Source organism: Leopardus geoffroyi, chromosome C1, assembly GCF_018350155.1.
Source record: "Leopardus geoffroyi isolate Oge1 chromosome C1, O.geoffroyi_Oge1_pat1.0, whole genome shotgun sequence".
NCBI lineage: Eukaryota > Metazoa > Chordata > Mammalia > Carnivora > Felidae > Leopardus > Leopardus geoffroyi.
The window spans coordinates 54,058,141-54,079,007 of NC_059328.1; the positions used below are offsets into that span (position 1 = coordinate 54,058,141).

General features: G+C 42.6%; 1 protein-coding gene across 3 annotated transcripts; it reads left to right on the forward strand.

Annotated features, from left to right (window-relative positions):
* The first annotated feature begins 3,312 nt into the window (after positions 1 to 3,312).
* On the forward strand, positions 3,313 to 20,093 carry LEPROT. Of its 3 annotated transcripts, none has more exons than XM_045477722.1 (4): positions 3,313 to 3,337; positions 8,420 to 8,495; positions 14,399 to 14,585; positions 16,238 to 20,093. In XM_045477722.1, exons 1-4 carry the CDS (start codon positions 3,328 to 3,330, stop codon positions 16,352 to 16,354), a joined length of 390 nt encoding a protein of 129 aa, XP_045333678.1. In that variant the 5' UTR covers positions 3,313 to 3,327; the 3' UTR covers positions 16,355 to 20,093. The 3 variants fall into 3 exon arrangements, with proteins under 3 accessions (XP_045333678.1, XP_045333676.1, XP_045333675.1); XM_045477720.1 differs by lacking the exon at positions 3,313 to 3,337 and adding an exon at positions 3,601 to 3,733; XM_045477719.1 differs by lacking the exon at positions 3,313 to 3,337 and adding an exon at positions 4,808 to 5,160.
* The last annotated feature ends 774 nt before the right edge of the window (positions 20,094 to 20,867 follow it).

Consider the following 20,867-nt stretch of genomic DNA (forward strand, 5'->3'; position numbering starts at 1 on the left):
AAAGTGCATCCTTGCAGATCAGTATTGGGGCTGGAATTATATCGAAACCTCCAGTTGGCTGTAGGGAGTAACACAAATAGAAAAAAGCATCAAAAGAAACTTGTGCCTTGGCCCTTATTTCTATATCCTTGGAATGATAGAGTTCTGTCTCCCTAAAATGGCAGAGATTTGAATTGTAGGTTTTGTAAAGGGAATGGCTGTGTGAAAAAGGGAAGTGGTTGAGAGTTAGGGAGGGAAACTAACACTGACTAATTTCAACAGTAGCATCACCTTTGGATTTAACTGAAGCACTGATTTGAGAGCCTACCCCAGTATAGATATAATGCCATTCCATCTATCTGGCAGGCACTGCCCTAGGTGCTATTCTATAGATTTGTTTTCTCATTTAATTCTCAAAAAATTCTGGGAGGCATGTTTTGTAAATCCCACCTCAGGAAACGGAAGCATGGAAACATTTATCCAGAGCTGGGGTTTGAGGCTAGATGTTAGGATAGGGAGAGATGGTACTATGGATGGTGAACTTACCTGTTAATTCAACCAATATTTTGTGTAAATTGTATGCAAGATACTAATAGAAATGTAAGGGAAAATCAAAATTAACAAATGGATTTGATTTCCCTGTTAAACATAAGAGGTTGTTGTTTTTCTAATTACTACAACAGATTTATATGGAGTAGTATACGCACTGTCTGACTTTAGAGTTGAACAGTTTTGAGTTTTATCTCAGCTTCTTTACTTACTAGTTCCTATTTGAGCCTCAGTTTTCCCATCTGTAAAGTGGAGATAATATAACCTACAGTGTGAGAGAACTGAATGCAAGGAGAGAATATGACGATTTAAAGTAGTTCTGAGAGAATATGACGATTTAAAGAAGTCCTAGGCAGCACGGTAGAGGACATGGATCTTACACATCCAAATCAGGGGTACGTTTCAGCTTCTAAGGTTTTATGTACTTTTTGGGGGACTCTTTTATTCTTGATGAAACATGGAATGGGTAAGTGGAAGAACAATTTTTCAGTGCAACATCTGGCAAAAGGAAAGCAGATGTTCTCAGGAGATGGTTAGAGCTTCTGGAAAGATGTTTTCTCTTCATAGTGTTTAGTAAACTAGAAAGGACAGATGGTGTAGGCAGAAACCTTGTTGAGAACTGTGATATTGTGATTTATGTATGTGATCATTCAGATGACCAAAGTATATATATCTGGTCTTCATCCACAGTTCCTGGCTTACAGCTCCCCAAACCCTTAGAATTTCCGTAAATGTAGAGAGTGATAAAGATTTCATTATGTTTGGAAATCGCCTAAGGATCAGGGCTGGTTGCCAATTGAGCCAACCACATTTTTAGAGGATTGGTACTTTCAGTCCTACCTCATGAACTCTGGGGAGGAGAGAGGGACTGGCGGTTGGCTCAATCGCCAGTGTCCAATGATTTAATCCATTGTACCTATGTAATGAAGCCTCCATGAAAACCCAAAAGGACAGTGTTCAGAGAGCTTCCAGTTGGCAAACACCTGGGAATGTGGGTAGAGGGGACACACCTAGAGAGGGCTTGGAAGCTCAGTGCCCTCTCCCCACACCTTGCCCTCTGGCAAGTTATTACCTGTACTTCTGATGGACTGGCTATACATCAGAGGTTCCCAGGACCTCCTCCTCATGTTTGATTAGTTTGCTAGAGCAGCTCACAGGCTTGGCATTATAGTGAAGGAACATATGGCTGACAGGCAGTTCCCCCTGAATACTTTCACTGCTGTTAGAAAGGAGTAATACTCAAAAGCGGGAAAAAGACATTCTGAAGGATCTTGAATAGATTGCAGGCTACAAAGCAGAGTACAATGTAATTCTGGATCTGCAAGGGTCTGCAATGAGCCGGGTATTAGCAACACAATGTTTTTAATAACTACCTTCCATCTATGAGGAGATATGGGAGGGGCTAGAAAAATGAACTCATAGGTAAACATGTTGAGACAATACTTGACTGTACAGTTTTGAAAAAGTAAACTTAATGGGGATCCTGAAAGGTGGCGGTGATGAGAATTTGTACTTCTCAAGCAGCCAAAGGAACCCCTTTATCTTTCAGTCTCTTTGAAAATTAAGAAAAAGCAATAGAAAGGGGGCAGTAGTTCCTGGCTACAATGAGGCATAAGTGGCCTGTAACCCAACCTCCTCCAAAAAGCTGGCAAGCCCTACCTTTTCTGAGCCTCTTTCCATTAAGGTAAAATAAAGCACTTGGATCAAATGGCTTTTAAGATCTCCTCCAGATTGTCCCCACCAAGACAGAAACTCTCTATTCCCGTGAGGAAGAGTAAATACAAAATGGCCCTCTGAGGTTTAAATTGGTCTTAGTTACCGGCAGACTTTGAGGTCCCAAGGTTTAAGAATAATAACTATTTAAAGGTTCATGAAAGCTTCAGGAGCAAAAGAGGTTATTAGTCTTTGTGTTTCTAAATAAACCAGGGTGTAAGAGAGAAAACGAGTGTTTGAAAAGTGCTAAAGTTCATATTAAGTAAGGCAAGTCCATCTTCGGAGAAAGGTCTCCTACGGACTTGTTCTCTGGTGCTCCCACCTCCAGCTAAACCGGCTGCAGCCACAGCCATATAAACGCAGACAGGCAGGCGCGCGCGCACACACACACACACACACACACAAAAGCATCTTGGGGCTCAGAGAAAAGTGCTGCTCAGTAAATGAGTGTCCTTTCCTTCGCTACCGGTTGTAATTTCCCCCCTTCCCTCTCCCCATTTTCTCGGTCTCCACCCTAAGGCCGAGATTCCTTGCAGCCAGGAACCGCGATTGCTGGGCCTCTGTAGCTCAGGACCTGCACTGGTTTGGCTGCCTTGGAGCGTCTTGGCCCGCGGACCCAGCGGTCCCGGAGGAGCCGAGGCCCCAGCCGACGGATTGAAAAGGATGGGTGTAGGGCAGGTTAAGAGATTATGCGTAGGGCTCAGGATCTGGGAGAAAGACTCCGGGAACAAGACCCGGTTTACAGACTGAGAGTGCATTTCCGGGACAAGCCCAGGACCAGGATCACTGGGTAGGCGGAGCTCTGTGAGCCGGGGGAGGAGTTGTGGACGATCTGGGCGGGGCTTTGCGTGGCAAGGGCGGAGCTCTGCGTGGCGGGAGTGGGTTTAGGACCTAGAGGGACGGGGCTCTGAGTGGAGGGGAAAAGGCGATCGGGACCCTCAGGGCGGGGTTCTGAGTGGCGTGTCAGGGAGTAATCGGGACTGGCAGTGGCGGGGCTGTGCGTGGTTGGAGTAAACTTGAACCCCACAGGGACCCGCAAGGGCCCGGCTCTGCGTGGCTGGCTTGGACAAGCAGGGGCGGGGCTCCATGTGGCTGGGTAGGTAGGAATCGCGACAGGCAAGGGGCGGGGCTCTGCGTGGCAGGGCTGGCCGAGATGGGACAGGCAGGGGCGGGTCTCTGCCAATTGGGTCTCGGACGAGCAGGGGGCGGGGCTCTACATCGCGTGGCAGGCGGAGATGAGACCTGCAGGGGCGGGGCTATGGGGGCGGGGCTGGAGGAGCTGGAACCCGCAGGGGCGTGCTCTGTGTGGCGGGGCGGGAAGGATCGGAAACGGCAGGGGCGGGGTTCTGCGTGGGGGGGCGGGGTTCTGCGTGGAGGGGCGGGCCCGGGGCCCGTGGTGCGACCCCGGGCCGGGGCTGGGCGGCCGGCGGGCCGTGGCAGGAAGCCGGAAGCAGCCGCGGCCCCAGCTCGGGAGACATGGCGGGCGTTAAAGGTAGCTGTTCCTGCGGTGGGGTGTCGCCGCCGTCCCGGGCTAAGCCTGGAGCTGCGCTCTCAGCGTGTGGGCGGGGAACGGCCTCCCCCAAGCCTGCCGCTCTCCCCTTCTCTCCGGGGGCGGAGGAGGCGCTCACCCTCTTCCTTCGCCCCGCGGGATGCGGGTGGAACCTCACTGGTCTGCACGCTCCTGCCGGTCTCTCCGGGACCTTCCAGGCGAGCCAGGAGCGGTGCCCTTCTTGGAGACCCGGGTAGACCAGGAGCATCACCTCTAGGCTCCTCAGTACTTCGGAGCGTACCCCCGCCCCCATCTCTGCTCAGTTTTAAACGGACTGGGTTTCCATTTCCCGACATGTCCACCCTGACGCCTGTCCTCCCTCTTCCTGCCGCTCCGCAGTTTCCAGTTTCTTCTAGAGCAGCCATTGTCTCCAGTCTTCTCGGCCCCGGGGTTCTTAATTCTTTCGGTACTGATGAGTTTTCCTAGTTGGGCAGAGTTGACTGCAGGCAACAGAAAGCCCACGGAAATGCTGTATTTCTCATAATTGTGGAGAATAGATTGGGTGGAATGTTATCGCTGCTTTCTTTAGTGTTTATTCATCTATGGACAGACAAGAAAGTAGTGTTTGTACAGAGAGTGTTCAACTACAGGGGCAGTTGAAAAAGGAGGTACCAAGAACGCCGCTTCCCTTATCTGTATGACTTTAGAGAAGTGGGGGATGGCAGCGGTAGGAGAGGCTATTGGAAGGCTTCCTGTTATTTTGGTAGGAAACCATTCGATTTCTGATGTTTGAATAGAGTAGTGTAACTTGTTTCTATGTTGGAGTTAACTTCCATCTTTGGAATTGGTAACCAAAGATCTTCCTAGTTAATCAACATCTGTTATAAACATGTATACGATATATTTGCATGCATGTGTGTGCACTCTGAAATTTATCTGAGTATGTGAGCTATTAGAAGACACATTGTATCATTATTTCTGGCTGACTTTTATATTCACCATCAGTTTAGTAAATGTGATTTACTTGGACAGTGTCCAGTGTGTAACGTGTCCATTTGAAGGCAATGCAGAAAAGGGGTGACCGATAGTATCCCAGTACTGGACTGCGCTGTGCTTAGTCATGCCCAGAAACTATCAAGTAATGATACTGTTTATGTGTGAATGTGTTAGAAATTGTGATGTAGTGAAAAGGAAGACCATGAAATGGAAAAGGACTAAGGGAAGGAAGCTACAGATAGTTCACTAAGGGGTGAACTATCTTACAGATTGAGGGACCATTGTATGCCTGTGACTTGGGATAAAAAGATAAAAGTTATTTTTGGGTGACAGAACTGGAAATGATTATATTACTGTTGAAGTGTCCAAGGTGTCCTTAGATAACAGGAGGAGCACAAAGATGGTGTTATGGATTAAATTGTATCCTTCAAAAGGTATGTTCAAGTTCTAACTCTCCAGTATCTGTGAATGCGACCTTATTTGGGAATAGAGTCTTGGCAGATGTTATCATTAACTTGATGATGATACTGGATTAGAGTGTGCCCTAATCCAATGACTAGTGTCTTTATAAAAAGGGGCGAGGGTCAGAATTTACACATGGAATCACAAGGAGAACACTGTATGGAGACAGAGGCAAAAATTGGACTGATGCAGCTAGAAGCCAGGAAACATCAAAGATTGCCAGCAACCACCACGAGTTAGGAAAAAGCGAGGAAAGATTCTTCCTTAGAGCCTTCAGAGGAAGCATGGTCCTGCCAATACCTTGATTAGAGACGTCAAGCCCCCAGAAGTGTGAGAAAATAAACTTCTGTGGTTCTAACGGTCCAGTTTGTAGTACGTTGTTAATGGCAGCCCCAGGAAACTAACACAGATGGGATAACTTAACCCTGCTCTGGGGAGAAAAAGGCAGTTCTTGAATTGAATCTAAAAAAATCAGTAAGGCGTCACCTGGCTAAGGAGGGAGCAAGGACAGTTTTTCCAAGTGGGGAGAATTGTGCCGGATCAACTCGTAGGCTGTGAAAGTGGCTGTGAAGGGGTGACACCAGCGTTGTGTATATGAGAGATCGCTGTCTGCTGTGTGGAAGATGGATTGGAAGAATCAAGGTTGGAGGCAGACATGAGATGGTGAGGGCATGCACCAGGGCAGTAGTAGAGGGTTCAAGAGAAGAGGGTGGGTATCTTAGTCCTTTAGGGCCGCTCTAACAAAAATACCGGAAACTGGATGGCTTACAGAGCAAACATTTGTTTCTCAATTCTGGAGACTGAGAAGTCCAAGATCAAGGTGCCAACAGATGCCCGGTCTGGTGAATGTCTGCTTCCTGGTTCATAGACATCTCACTGTGTCCTCACATGGCAGACAGGGCAAGGGAGCTCTGGAGCATCATTTATGAAGGCACTAATCCCATCCATGAGGGTCCCACCTTCATGACCTAATCACCTCCCAAAAGCTTTAAGTACCATCACATTGGCAGGAGGATTTAACATGAATTTGGGGAGGGAACACGCTCATTCAGTGTATAGAGGTGGTTTTGAGTGACACCTGGGAGGTTGAGTCACCTTAACTTGGTGATCTTCTGTAAGACAGAAGGTGATGATAGTGTTGGTTGGTCTTTCAGGATAGGACTTAAAGGGAAGAATGTGTTTGGAAGGAGAGGGTAGGATGTTTGGGTTTTATACATGTCGACTTTGAGGTCCTTGTTGGCTACCTGGGCAGAGAAGTCCAGATTGGAGTTGGAGGTGCAGGCCTAGGTCCCAGGACCTGTTCTGGGCTGCAGCATCAGATGTGGCTGGCCACTCGTGATACTAGGGAACTTTGGGTCAAACGCAATGTCTCAGCAGAAGGACAGTCTAAAGAAATGAAGTTGGATTCCTTGTTAGCTCCAACTTTAAAATATGGCAGAGGATGTTGATTCCCCCCAAAAAGAAAAAAGAATCAATCAACTGGAGATACATTTGTGAACCTTGAGAGATGGGTGTCACAGACCGGAAAGAAGAGGTCTCTGGTTCCTAGCTTTGAAGAAGGGAGTGATACAAAAGGTCAGGCACAGGGAAGGGATAGTGCCAACCAAGAAAAGACCATCTGTAATTGAAACAATATGCGAAAAGTTCCTTTTGTGCGTTTTTCTTTAAAAAGTGACATGTACGACATGGAAGAGTATAAAAATTAAAATTGGCAGTCTTGTCTTGTGCCCTAATGTCTGTATACTTCCAGATGTTTTTTTTTTTTTTTTAATTTTTTTTTTCAACGTTTATTTATTTTTGGAACAGAGAGAGACAGAGCATGAACGGGGGAGGGGCAGAGAGAGAGGGAGACACAGAATCGGAAACAGGCTCCAGGCTCTGAGCCATCAGCCCAGAGCCCGACGCGGGGCTCGAACTCACGGACCGCGAGATCGTGACCTGGCTGAAGTCGGACACTTAACCGACTGCGCCACCCAGGCGCCCCTTCCAGATGTTTTTAAAAAGCACCTTCGCATCTTCCTATAAAACAGTCTCCCTAAATCTCTTAAAGTAAAAGGAAGCAATCAAAATGTTAATTAATTTAGTGAATGACTAATTGTGAGTATTATGGATTTTTTTCAGAAGAAAATTTCGCTAAATTGTGTCTGGTGCTTTGAATTTATACCTTTAGCAAAGAATATTGCTAAAATGAGCAAGTACCTTCATCAGTCAGCGTTTATTTATGGAACACCTTCTTTTGCCAAACACTTCACATGGATTATCTCCTTTACTTCTCATAAGCTGCATGATAAGGTGGCACCATTATTCCCATTTTATAGGTGAGAAATTTGATTGAAAGAGGTTCAGTTTCTCTCCAAGGTCACACAGCCAGTTGGCGGCAATGTTGAGATTTGAACCCATGTTGGTGACTCAGAGCTCAGGATTTTTTTTAACAACGTTGATACTCTGTCTCCCACTCCGCAGCATGACAAGGACAAATAACGTTCCTACCCCCTCAGCGATTAGTGTTGAACAGATGCAGGGAATAAATATTTTATTTGGTGGATGCTACTTGGGAGTCATTTTCTATGAAAACCTGAAAGTAGTCTTCAAATACTTGAAGTACTGGGGTTGGGAGAGACAGAATGATCAAAGGGCATATATATATTACAGTGAGGCATTTTGGATATAATTTGAAGAAAGGATTTTCAGCATTTAGATACTATCAGAAGGAAATGATATGCCTCAGGCAGTAGTGAGTTCTCTTCACTGGAGTTGTGCAGACAAGCTGGTGGGCCTCTTGTGACAAATAGAGGGAATTTATATATTAGATAGGGGTTGGAAAATGCTTGAGACCTTTGTCACCTAGTAATTTTAAAGTGGTGGACACAGGCAGTCATTTGCTAGTCAAATGTGATGTCAACTAATGAAATAAATCACTACATTTGTGTAAATTGGGAACCTTTTACTTCTTTAAGTGAATGTTTTTGTTTAAGATATAACTCACATACCATAAAATTAACCTTTTAAAAGTGGAACATTCTATGGTTTTTAGTTTATTCACAAGTTTGTGCAACCGTCGCTACCATTTAATTCCAGAACACTTCACACACACACCGCCCCCCCCCCCCCCCCCACGCCCCAGAAGAAACTCCATACCCATTAGTAGGCACTCCCATTCCTCCCCTCTTCCCCCAGGTCCCTGGCAACCACTAATTGGGACCTTTTAACTCTTGGTTTTATTTTTCACAGCTCTTGTGGCATTATCCTTCAGTGGGGCTATTGGGCTGACTTTTCTTATGCTGGGATGTGCCTTAGAAGATTATGGGTAAGTGTTCATTTCAAAAAGAACTATTCTTGTTTTTGTGCGTTTGTCACTGTTCCTGTGAGTGTTAGCAAGTTTAGTGAATTTAGCGCCGGGCTCTAACCAATGAGTTAGTGAAGTCCAGGTCCATTTGTGGGTCAGTTATATTTATGCAGAGAAAAGCTCTTTTTAGACTTGATGTATTCATTTAGTAAGCATTTCTTGAACACCTACTCTGGACCCGCTGGGGATATAAAAAGTAAGAGATACAGTCCTGTCCTCAAGGAGCTTGCAATTTGAGTTGTGCCTGAGAGGCAGACAGGCGTCGGTCTAGTCCATAAGATGACAGCTGTAGTGGAGACATGTGCACAGTACACGGAGAGCTTTGAGAAGGTGTATCTGAGTTTCTCTGGGAGAGTCAGGCAGGGCTGCAGAGAAACGGTTGTCTTTAAGCTAGACTTTGTGTCTAAATAAGAGTTTGTGGGGCTGATGAATTAGGGGAGGGCATTCCAGGCAGTAGGAACATTCACCAAAATGTGTTTATTCAACAACTCTTGGTTGAGTGCTTACCACATGCCAGCCACTGTTATGGGAACTGGAGATTAAGAAATGAGAACAAAGGTCCTACTCTCTTAGAGTCTGTGTTGCAATGGGGGAGATGGACACTAAACAGATTTAAAAATGTCCATTCTATCAGAGGTAGAAATGTTATGAAGAATAAATGATAAAGGGCACAGAGACTGGGGAGAGGGTGGTCAGGGAAGGCCTCTCTGAGAGGGTGACTTGTGAGCAGAAATGCAAAGAAAATAAGGAAGCAGACCATGCCGGAAACTGGGGAAGGAGGACTTCAGGCAGTAGGAAAGTCATATGCTCAGGCCCACAGACATTAAGGCATAGAGACTCTCCAGGAAACCACATGTGGTTCATTATGGTAGAGCATAGAGTGTAGCTGGGATGAGCAATAGAAAGGTTGGTCAAGGATGTAGAGTCAGTCAGTCTTTAGGGCACTGTATGCCATGTAAAAGAGGTCAGATTTTACACTTCAAGCCATAGGAGCTGGAAAAATATCCTGAGAATAGGTTTGGAGGGTTAGGGGGTTTCTGTTTGAAAAAAGTCAGTCTGGCCAAAATGTAAGAGTGGATAGCAAGGTGCTGAGACTGCCCTCAGGACACACAGTAGGGCACTACTGTCATAAAGCAAGCAAAATGTCGGGCTGTGGCAGTAGGAATGAAATGAAAGGAAAGAGAGAGATCTAGGTGGCAGAACTAACAGGTTTTGTTAACTGATGTCAGGGTTCAGCAGGGGGAGAGGGTTCTGGGATGCCTCCCAGGTGATTGGTTGAGCATCTAACTGCACAGGAGATGCTGGGACTAACTTAAACCAGCTGGAGCTAGTTGTTGGGACATTTGATGAGTTCAGATCTCTCACCCCAGTCCTGGCCAGAGATTGTCTAAACACAAGAGGGAGCCGGTTGTAAGCAATAACTTCTATTTGTCCAGAGTGTTTGCAGCTGTTACCAGAGTCTGGTTTTTAAGGATATAAGGTATTACCCTCATTTCTAGCTGGGAAACAAAAGCCCAGCGTGGTCAAAGACTTAACCCAAGTCGCACAGCATTAAGTGGCAGAGATTGGACTCATGTTCTCACTCTCTTGACCATTATTCTACAACCAACTCTAAATCCAGGTGTTCTAATTCTCTACGATCCCTATAAGGTTTTTAAAAAAAAGAGCCATTTACTGCTACTACAAAGAAATTAATTTTATATTTAATGATGGTGACCCAGGATTATCCTGTACATCAGGAGTCAGCAAACTGGCCCACAGGCCAAACATGGCCTGATGCCTGTTTTTGAAATTAAATGTTTTATCAGAATACAGCCACACTCATTTATGTACCATCTCTGGCCACTTCTGCACCACAGGGGCAGAGTTGTGTAGTTGAGGCAGAGACCCCGTGACTTGCAAAGTCTAAAATATTTACTATTTGGCCTTTGCAGAAAAAGTTTGCCAATCCCTGGCCTACACGTTTTCTGAATAGTGTATATTTAATACCCAAACTTTGTATGTAAACAAGGTTGCTTCTACATTAATAGTTCTCATAGTTGAATATTGATCGCTTACTATGAACGGGAACACAGTGCCTTAGATTGTTGTACAGAGAACTCTCACTATATTCTAGGAAGTTAATAATTAAGAGCTCCTGGCTGTGGGCATGTCAGGTCATAGCTGGGTCTCTTCCAGACCTCTTCTTGTCTCTCTATCTGTGTTTCCTCACTGGTAAAATAAAGGCTTTGAACTAGATAATCTCTAACAGCCCCTTCAACAATATTATTTGGTGATTCTTGAAACCCACTATAATCCCTATAGTTTAGAATTAGGAGTTAGAATTTAGTGTGTACATCTTGAGTCCTCTTGATGAAGGGCATTTCCCCTTCTTGCTTTTTGGTTGCTGTCCCGTACTCCTAGATCTGTGGCTGAAATAAGCTTTCATTACAGTCTAGCTTTGTCACAACTTCTGCTTAGAGGTGCTGTCGGGGTGGACCTCCGTGTGTTACTGTGATGTGGATATTTTATTTTATTTTATTTATTTTTTTTTTTTTTATTAAAAAAAAATTTTTTTTTTTCAACGTTTATTTATTTTTGGGACAGAGAGAGACAGAGCATGAATGGGGGAGGGGCAGAGAGAGAGGGAGACACAGAATCGGAAACAGGCTCCAGGCTCTGAGCCATCAGCTCAGAGCCTGACGCGGGGCTCGAACTCACGGACGCGAGATCGTGACCTGGCTGAAGTCGGACGCTTAACCGACTGCGCCACCCAGGCGCCCCTAGATATTTTAAAGTGAATAGAGACTTTCCTTTTTTTTTTCTCTCTCTCAAGGAATGAAGCATAATAAACATCTGACTGATGGAGAAAAATATTTTTGAAGTATTTGTAGAGCAAATGTAATTGAAAAGCAGATGACAATTTTTAATAAATACAAAACATTAAAATTTGGGAAGAAAACTTTTTTGCATTATGGTATTATTATGTCTTATAATAAAGATTAGAGTATATCTAAAGTTTGTACTGGTAAGCATATTTAGTTTTATGATTTCCATACTTAAAATTCATTTTGTTCATTCAGTAAGTGGTAATGGAATACCTCATCTCGGCCCTGGGGATAAATGGTGATTGATCGAGACAAATTTGATTCTTGTTCTCATAAACAAGGAAATATCAAATAGGGATAAATGCTGGCAAAAAGTCAAGAGGGTGATGTGCTCAAGGGTAACTTGAAGTATTTAAAATGGATGGTCAGTCTTATTTCACTTAACATAATATCCTCTATGTCCATCCATGTTGTCTCAAGATCTTGTTCTTTTTTATGACTGAGTAATATTCTGTATTCCATGTATATCTTCCTTATCCATTCATCTGTTGATGGACTCTTGGGTTACTTCCATATTTCGGCTATTGTAAATAATGCTGTAGTGAACATAGATGTGTATATATCTTTTTGAAATAGTGCTTTTTTGTTTTCTTTGGGTAAATATGCAGTAGAGGAATTCCTGGATCATATGGTAACTCTCATTTTGTGAGGAACCTCCAGACTATTTTCCACAGTGGTTGCACCAATTTACGTTCCCACCAACAGTGAATAAAGGTTCCTTTTTCTCCACATCCTTGCGAACACTTGTTATATCTTGTCTTTTTTTTTTTTTTTTTAAGTTTATTTATTTATTTTTGAGAGAGAGAGAGAGGAAAAGAATGAGCAGGGGAGGGGCAGAGGGAGGGAGAGAGAATCCCAAGCACGCTCTGCACTGTCAGTGTAGAGCCCAGCATGGGGCTCAAACTCATGAACTGTGATATCGTGACTTGAGCCGAAGTCAAAAGTTAGATGCTTAACTGACAGAGCCACCCAGGTGCCCCCATGTTGTCTTTTTTTTTTTAATTTTTTTTAATGTTTATTTATTTTTGAGAGAGAGAGAGAGAGAGTAAGTGGAGGAGGGGCAGAGAGAGAAGGAGACACAGAATCCAAAGCAGGCTCCAGGCTCTGAGATACCAGCACAGAGCCTGATGTGGGGCTTGAACCCACGAACCGTGAGATCATGACCTGAGCTGAAGTCGGACACCCAAACGACTGAGCCACCCAGGCGCCTCACCCCCATGTTGTCTTTTTGATACTAGCCATTCTGACAGGTGTGAGGTGATATCTCACTGTAGTTTTGATTTGCATTTCCCTGATGATGAGTGACGTTGAGCATCTTTTCATGTGTCTGTTGGTCATCTGTATATCTTCTTTGGAAAAATTCTATTCAGGTCCTCTGCCCTTTTTTGATTGGATTATGTAGGTGTTTTTTGGTGTTGAGTTGTGAAAGTTCTTTCTATATTTTGGATATTAGCCCCTTTTTGGATGTATCATTTGTAAATCTCTTCTCCCATTCAGTAGGTTGCCTTTTCATTTTATTGATGGTTTCCTTCACTGTGCAAAAGCTTTTTATTTTAATGTATTCCCAGTAGTTTGATTTTGCTTTTGTTTCCCTTGCCTGAGGAGACATATCTAGGAAAATGTTTCTAAGGCTGATGTTAAAGAGATTACTGCCTGTGTTTTCTTCTAGGAGTTTTATGATTTCAGGTCTCACATTTAGGTCTTTAATCCATTTTGAGTTTATTTTTGTGTACGTTGTAAGAAAGTGGTCCAGCTTCGTTCTTTTGCATGTAGCTATTCAGTTTTCCTACTACCATTTATTGAAGAGAACAAATTGGGGTTGGGCAGAATGTGAGGGCAGTGGGAGATGCAGGCTTCCAGTCATGGAATGACTAAGTCACAGGGATAAAAGGCACAGCATAGGGAATATAGTCAGTGGTATCATAATAGCAATGTATGGGGACAGATGGCAGCTACACTTGTGAATATTGCATATTGCATAGGGTTGTCGGCATCACTGTGTTGTACCCCAAAAACTAAAGCATCAATTATACTCCAATAAAAAATAAATAAAATTGAATGATCAGGGAAAGCTACTTTTAGGAGGCCTCTCAGCTTAGATTGCACAAGAAGGAGCCAGCCAACGAGAAGACAGGGAGGAGAGCATTCCAGGCAGAGGGTTTTGCTAGTGCAGAGGCCCTAAGATGGGGATGAGCTCAGAGTGTTTCAGGAACAGAAAAAAGGCTGGCGTGGCTACTGACTGAGTATATAAAGAGAAGATGGCACAATGCAAATGGGAGAAGTTGGCCAGATCATGGAAGGCTTTGTAGGCCAGGGAAAGGAATCTGGGTTTTACTAAGCCTTTGAAGGGTTTCCAACGTGTATACACTCAGAAGATCTCTGTTGAGTTAGTGGGTGCAAAGTGGGTGCACTGTCTTGCGTTCTATAGGGAAAACAAAGGTGACTGAGTGAAGATTCTGCCTTCAAGAAATTACAGCTCAGGAATAACAGAAAACAATAAAGATTCTTGATTACACATTGTGTAGTTGTTTTTTTTTTTTTTTTTTTTTTTAACACAGGGTAAGGTATCGACATACTAATGGACTAGTAATTTTTAAAAATTTTTAAAAAATTTATTTATTTTGAGAAAAACAGACACAGCACGGGCAGGGGAGGGGCAGGGAGAGAGGGAGAGAATTCCAAGCAGGCTTCACGCTACCAGCACAGAGCCTGATGTAGGGGCCTGAACCCACGAAACTGTGAGACCATGACCTGAGCCGAAACTGAGAGTCGGATGCTTAACTGACTGAGCCACCCAGGCATCCCTGGACTAGTAATTTTTAATCATTGCACCTTACCTGTTCCTGGTATAAATCATCTCATGTACGAGCATTGACCATTAAATTAATAATTGTTTGACCTAGACGCTGAAGATAATTCTAACTTTGAAATGGCAGCATGTCTTTACAATGTAACCGTAACTTTTCTTTTTGGGTTTCTTCTGGGTCCATCCGACAGCGTTTACTGGCCCTTGTTTGTCCTGATATTTCACGCCATCTCTCCCATCCCCCATTTCATTGCCAAAAGAGCAACGTATGACTCTGATGCCACAAGTAGTGCCTGTCGGGAGCTGGCATATTTTTTCACTACTGGAATTGTTGTTTCTGCCTTTGGATTTCCTGTTATTCTTGCCCGTGTGTCTGTGGTAAGTTTTGTTTTCTATTGTTTTGTTCGGTTGTTGCTGAGTTTACTTCAGAACATCAGTTTCACTGCCATTGCTTAGGCTTAATTCTCAAATCCAGATGTGTTTGTAGTTTCTCTTTTCCATTTTAGATCTCCCTATCAGTGCCTTGGCTATGTTTTCAGAATGCTTTCTTTGTCTCTCTCACAACTTTTAGCCGGGGCATGTGATTTCTTGCTCTTTAAACTGTTTTCTGGAATTGTGCTTATCAAATCCTTGCCTCTTAGGGCGATCCACAGAGAATGTAATAGCAATGCTTTTCTGGTTCCAAAATGAACATCGCATCAAATTCTTCTGCATATAGGATCGTGAACACAGTTTCCAACTCAATACTATAGGCATATTTTAAGGGACACCTACATGGTTACAAGAAGATACAGTGAATAAGATGCCATCTTCATATCCAGTATAATTGTTTTCTTTTTGTCTCCAAAACACACATTGTGGGTATAATTTATTCACTTCTTTCTTTTTTAACGTTCACTGCTTTTCATGCTACTTGCTTTTATTCCCCCTAACTACATGCTGTTTCAATTTCATGAAACTCTTATTTGGGGCATTGGATCTTGGGGACATCTGCTATTTGTAAGATACCAGGAATAAGAGCCAGACATTGTCTGTGTCCCAGAGGCACAGAAACTAGCCTGATGGGTAAGTACACTATAAATGTATTATGTGTGATAATTGAAACATGATCACACCACCATAGGAGCACCAGGAAGAGAGAAATTCCAACTGGCATTTGATGTAGGCCTCAAAGGCTAAATAAGGTTTTGATTCAAGTAGGGAAGGCTGTTCTATGGAATGGCACCCAAGTGTGAAAATGCAATATGTGGAATAAATAGCAGTTCAATATGGCGGAGTCAAAAGGATGTGATTGAGAAGGAGGCTAGAAAGGTTGGGGAAGCCCACTTGCGCAGGCTCTTGAATGCTATGCCAGTTTGAACTCTATTTAGATGAGAAGCATTGGAGCTTCTTGAATGCAAATCTTCAAGACCTTACTCTCCTTGTGCTGTAGACTAATATTTAAGTTTGGCTGTAAGGATTTCTGTTTTATGAAGAAACTTTCATTGATGTTTTCTTTCTATTGCTTAAATTAAAACAAAATGCCCACTAGAGGGTACTCTCATCCCCTACTGCGCCTCTATAGAACCATCTGCCACGCTGGGAAGCTGTTTTCATTTGTATGCAGATTATTATTTAAAGTCTGTTCTTGCCTAGAAAAGAAACAGACCAATCCATAATTCTCTGCAACTCCTGTTTTCCTGAAAGGAGGCAATGGGTATAGATCTTTTAGTACCCGGTATTATAATTAGACCCTTTATATTCTGGGTGCTTTTATTTTACTTAAGGCAATCATTGTCTACGAAAACATGTTGAGAAATATGTCTAATGGGGAAAATGATAAGGATGATACAGACTTAATTATCAAGCATCACGAAGTAATTAGGCTAATTACTGAATAGTTCACTGTCTCCTGCCTGTTAGGTTATTAAGCCTTTTAGCAGTTTTATGTAATATTTCATTGGATGATTCTAATGCAGAAAATAACAGAGATTTTCAAAGAGTATGATATGAAGAAAGTAAAGATTTAATCCTCTTTCCTTGTGTTTCAGATCAAATGGGGAGCCTGTGGCCTTGTGCTGGCAGGCAATGCAGTCATTTTCCTGACAATTCAAGGTTTTTTCCTTGTGTTTGGAAGAGGAGATGATTTTAGCTGGGAGCAGTGGTAGCACTTTATTCTGATAAATTGCATTTTATTTCTTAGAAGTCATGCTATATGTATTTGTGTGCACATGTGGCCTTTTACTATGAAATTTCCTATGCTATTTTTTTATACCTTTATATCATGTTCACTGTAAGAAGGACTACAGGAGAGAAAGCTCAGTTTTGTTTCCAGCTAATAGACCTCTCCATGTACTCAAGTTGAATTCTTTTATTTGTTTGGCTCTTCATATAGTCATGGTGCTCTCAGAAGATATATTAACACAGTCTTGTACACAGCGTTCACTTGTGTGATGCATTTACATATTTTGCCTGGGGATGAGTGTGGGTAAGCAGACAGCACTGGAGCAAGTCTGTTCTACTCAGGACTTCTAAGATATACTTGTGGCCCAGAGAGACAGAGCGGCTCCCTCTTTGTGTTGTAGACCCTTGCCTCTCGAAGTGTGGTCCATAGAGCACCTGGCACCTCTTAGGAGCCAGTTCATACAGAATCAGAGGTCCCACCCCCCCCCCCCCCCCCCCCCCAGATCCAGTGCATTTTAGATGAGCTCCCAGGTGAATTACATGCACATTAAAGTTTGACAAGTGCTGTCATAGGGGAATAAGTATCACCTCTAGTGTCCTTGTCTTCCCTTTGGCCGAACCTCTTAACCTCTCTGGGTATTAGCTGCTCGTTTGTAAAAATTGTTTCACCTGCCTTCATGTTGAGGCCTACTTCAGAGTCTCTCTGGTATTTGTGAAATGTCCAAACCTGTATTGTTCCTCACATTTGTGGAATTGTTCTCAGTAGGGAACAGTTATGTCTTCACTGTCTGAAAGGCAATAGCTCTTTTCACAGAGCTGGGGAAACAGAGTAACTGCAAAGTAACAGAGTAACTGGGCTGTACCGAAGGAGGCCAGGCTGGAACCAGTCCCTGCTTTAGCAGGGGGGCAAGAGCAGATAGGTAATACTTTCTAACTTCCCTTTATAATCACACACTTCTCCCCAGCTCCTTCTCTGTACTGCGTTCCACCTCCATCCCCCCTCCAAACCAACACACTCCCAGCAGTTCTGATTTGCCTTTACTTCCTCACGGCTCTGGCTTTTCCTTTCTACAGGAACAGGAGCCAAGTAAGCAAACAGAGGGTGCCCAAAGACGCTACTTACTGTCTTTCATGCCTTGTAGATCTTTTTATATATATGTATAAAACCCCTCTGCCACTTTTAAGTGAATCATTGTGAGTACGTGCCACGCTAGATCCTGTAGTCAGTTTTTCTAGCTCAACTTTTGGTCCAAGATCTATAAAGAAAAATTTGGGAACTAGAACCACTTGATGAGAATACAATGATTTCAAAGGATTATTAATGTGTGATAACTGACATGCATTGAAAACACTAAAATTTTGAAGTTTGGAATCTGAGGAATTAGCATATCTTTTCGTATTCTGGAATGATCTGGGACTAGGAGAGATAAAAGTGAAACCTAAAAGGATAATGTGCAGTTATATTGTGGCCTTGTGCATAATTTTATGCTTTCTTTTCTTTTTTAATATATGAAATTTATTGTCACATTGGTTTCCATACAAAACCCAGTCCTCATCCCAAAAGATACCCTCTTCAATACCCATCACCTGATTTTATGTTTTCAAAGTTCTTTGTACATATAGAATTGTTGATGTTATTTCCAATATTTATAATTAGAAAAATTATATAGACACTTTATAATTTTAGCCAGCGTTTTTAATAGCACTTGCACTTACTTTATTGTAATAAATTTCTCTTTTAACACGAAAGAAAGTTTAATTTCAAAAGTCTTTATTCTGATGTAGCCATGCTTAAAAGATAAAAAAAAATAAAGTAAGAATCTCTTGGTGTTCTGAAATGGGTAGTTTGAGCAATACAGGAATAGCAATACATTTTAAGATATCATTTTGAATGTCTAGTTGGCTTGTAATAGCATTTCTTTTCCTAAAACGGAAATAGTGTTTAATTTATACTCCCTTTGACAAAAGTATCTTTGTTGCTTATACATATTTCATATTTCAGATAACCAAGGTAGCCTTAATATGTAGCCTTAAATAAAGCATTGCCTCTTGATTGTACTTCCAGAATGATATAAAGTACACATAGAGAATATTGGTAGCCATTCCCTAATAATGGAATGGTTTATTGAAGTGATAGATTATTGGATTTACTCTGTGTCTGAAAACAAACATTTATTTTTAGTGCTTAAGTGTCATTATAAATGCCAGTGGGAAGTATTGCTATGAATGTACAATACAGAAGTTTCCTTTTGATGACACACATGTTGGGCATTTCTTTTTCCTTATAAAAAGTTCATTTTTTTTTTCCTGTATGCCATAGAAAATATTTTGGAGATTCAAAGCACATTGCTTACATTCTAAAACTAAGAATACACATAAAGAATTGCTGACAAGTAAGTAATCTTATGAGGAAGTTCTTTATCATGTTCCAAACAACTGGTTTACAGGCAGACTTTGAAACACTTTCGCACAGGCCAAGCCTTCTGAGGGAGGCTAAACCCTGATATAGTTGACTTACAATGCTGAAGGTACCTGCCTGAGTTTTGGGTCTTGGAAACAGGGTAGCGTGGACAGGGTGGAGAAAGGAAAGCGGAAGTTTCCACCTCTTTTCCTAAGAACAAAGGTCTTCAAGTTTTGCAGCACTTTCCATCCCCTAATGCCCTTGGGGTCCAAGTACATTCCCCTGAGTTTTGTTGGCCTCCTCTCCTGACAAGGGGCCTTCCTCCCAGCCTGCCCCACCTCCTGGGGCTCCTCATTTTCCCAGATCACCCACCTCTCTACTTCTACCCAGTCCATTTTCTTATTATAGCTGATACAGTGCAGTGTGAAGAAGAAAGCAGTCTGGTCTACCTCTTTCCCAGAAAGAAAGGAGGACTTGTGCTCATCTCCCCCTCATCTGGAGCCCTTACCAGTGCCCCCAATGTGTAGTGACCATGCCTGTGGCGGCTGCAGTTTTGCAGGGGAATGCCTTGGAACCCAACGGCTCATTCACAGAAAATGGTAACGTTTCCAAGTACAGTGAAAAAGCATCCCAGTAGTTTATAGAAGGGTAATATATGGGTTAGGGGCAAACCTCTCATTCCTCATCCCTTCCTCTGGGTGGGTTCTCAGCTGGTTGTACTTTTCATGGTTGTTCCTGTTCCTCCACTTGTGGACTCACAGATTTTTCTTACAGTCCTCAAGAAATCTTTACCTCTGAGGTATTCCCTTCATGAAGACTCTTCTAGAGGCCACAACATTTCATTAAGTTAATACCATTCCTTATGCTCTCAGGGAAATGCTTAGGAGATGTCACAAAAATATGACAAGTTTGCAAAAAATCCAGATTTTGCATCATAATTTGACCAAATTTTATACGGATGCTAGCATTTTCCAAGCATAGTAATTAGTTCACAACTAGAAATTGTTATTTCTGTAAATGGATGTAACTTGTGTGTTTTTTTTTCCCCATTCTGCCTTATGAAATACCTTATTTGCAAAAATCCCAGTGCATAATAGCTCATTATGCTATTACAATCACAAGGTGCTTTGTAGTGGCCATGCTACCGGAATAGAGCAGTGATACGTGTAACCCCAAATATGATGTGAACGATCTCCAGGACTGCTTTAGGTTGCATTACATATGTATGATGAGGACGATTATTTTTTAAATAAAACTTGTTATTTATACTTTCACAAAGACTTTTATGTACGTTATTAAATTAAAATGTTTAATTTTTAGCAGATTGATTTCCCCAGTGTTTTTGTTTGGATAATCTTAATGTGCATGTGACTAGTGTTGAGCCTGTACTTACTGCGGTTGAAGAGAAGCTGTCCAGGCATATGCACAAACTGGAAAGAACCCAGGCCCTAATTACACCTGTGTTGTGGCTCACAATCCTGTGGGGAGACGTGGCTGTCGGGGCGTGCTTAATAATTCTCTGTATTGGAAAAGAGAGAGCACTTGATACTTTAAAAACATGCTGTACATACCCTGAAGAGTCTTTTTTTGTGCACTACAGAAAAAGAATGAACTGATGTAAAATACTACTTAAGGAGTAATGTATCCTTTTGCACCGAACGTTTGGGGAAGAGCTGGTGTCTTTCTCACCGGGTGGGGGGGTGGGGGTTAGGCAGCTAGGTGACAAACAGAGCTGGTTATTTCTTTGTTTTGCCCAACTAAGTGTAAAGCTAAAGTTTTAGTAGAAATTTAATAATACCAACATACCTATAAAATGCCGATAAAAAGAAAAACAGTTCCCAAGGAAACTTCTCTGGTCCAAGGGTTTGTACATATGCATTTTCATTTAGAAAGCACACTGGATGCATGGAGATTCCTCTGGGGCTGGGAATGGGTGCCTGGAGAAATCACGCACCTGGTATTTATCAGCATCTCCTGTTTTGAGATAAAAAAAAAAAAAGAAAAAACAACACACTTTCCTATTTGTTTTTTGTTAGCTAAATGTGAATAAAAAGGTCTGGTCCGGTAATTGTAATTGGAAAGTTATCTTCTCCTTT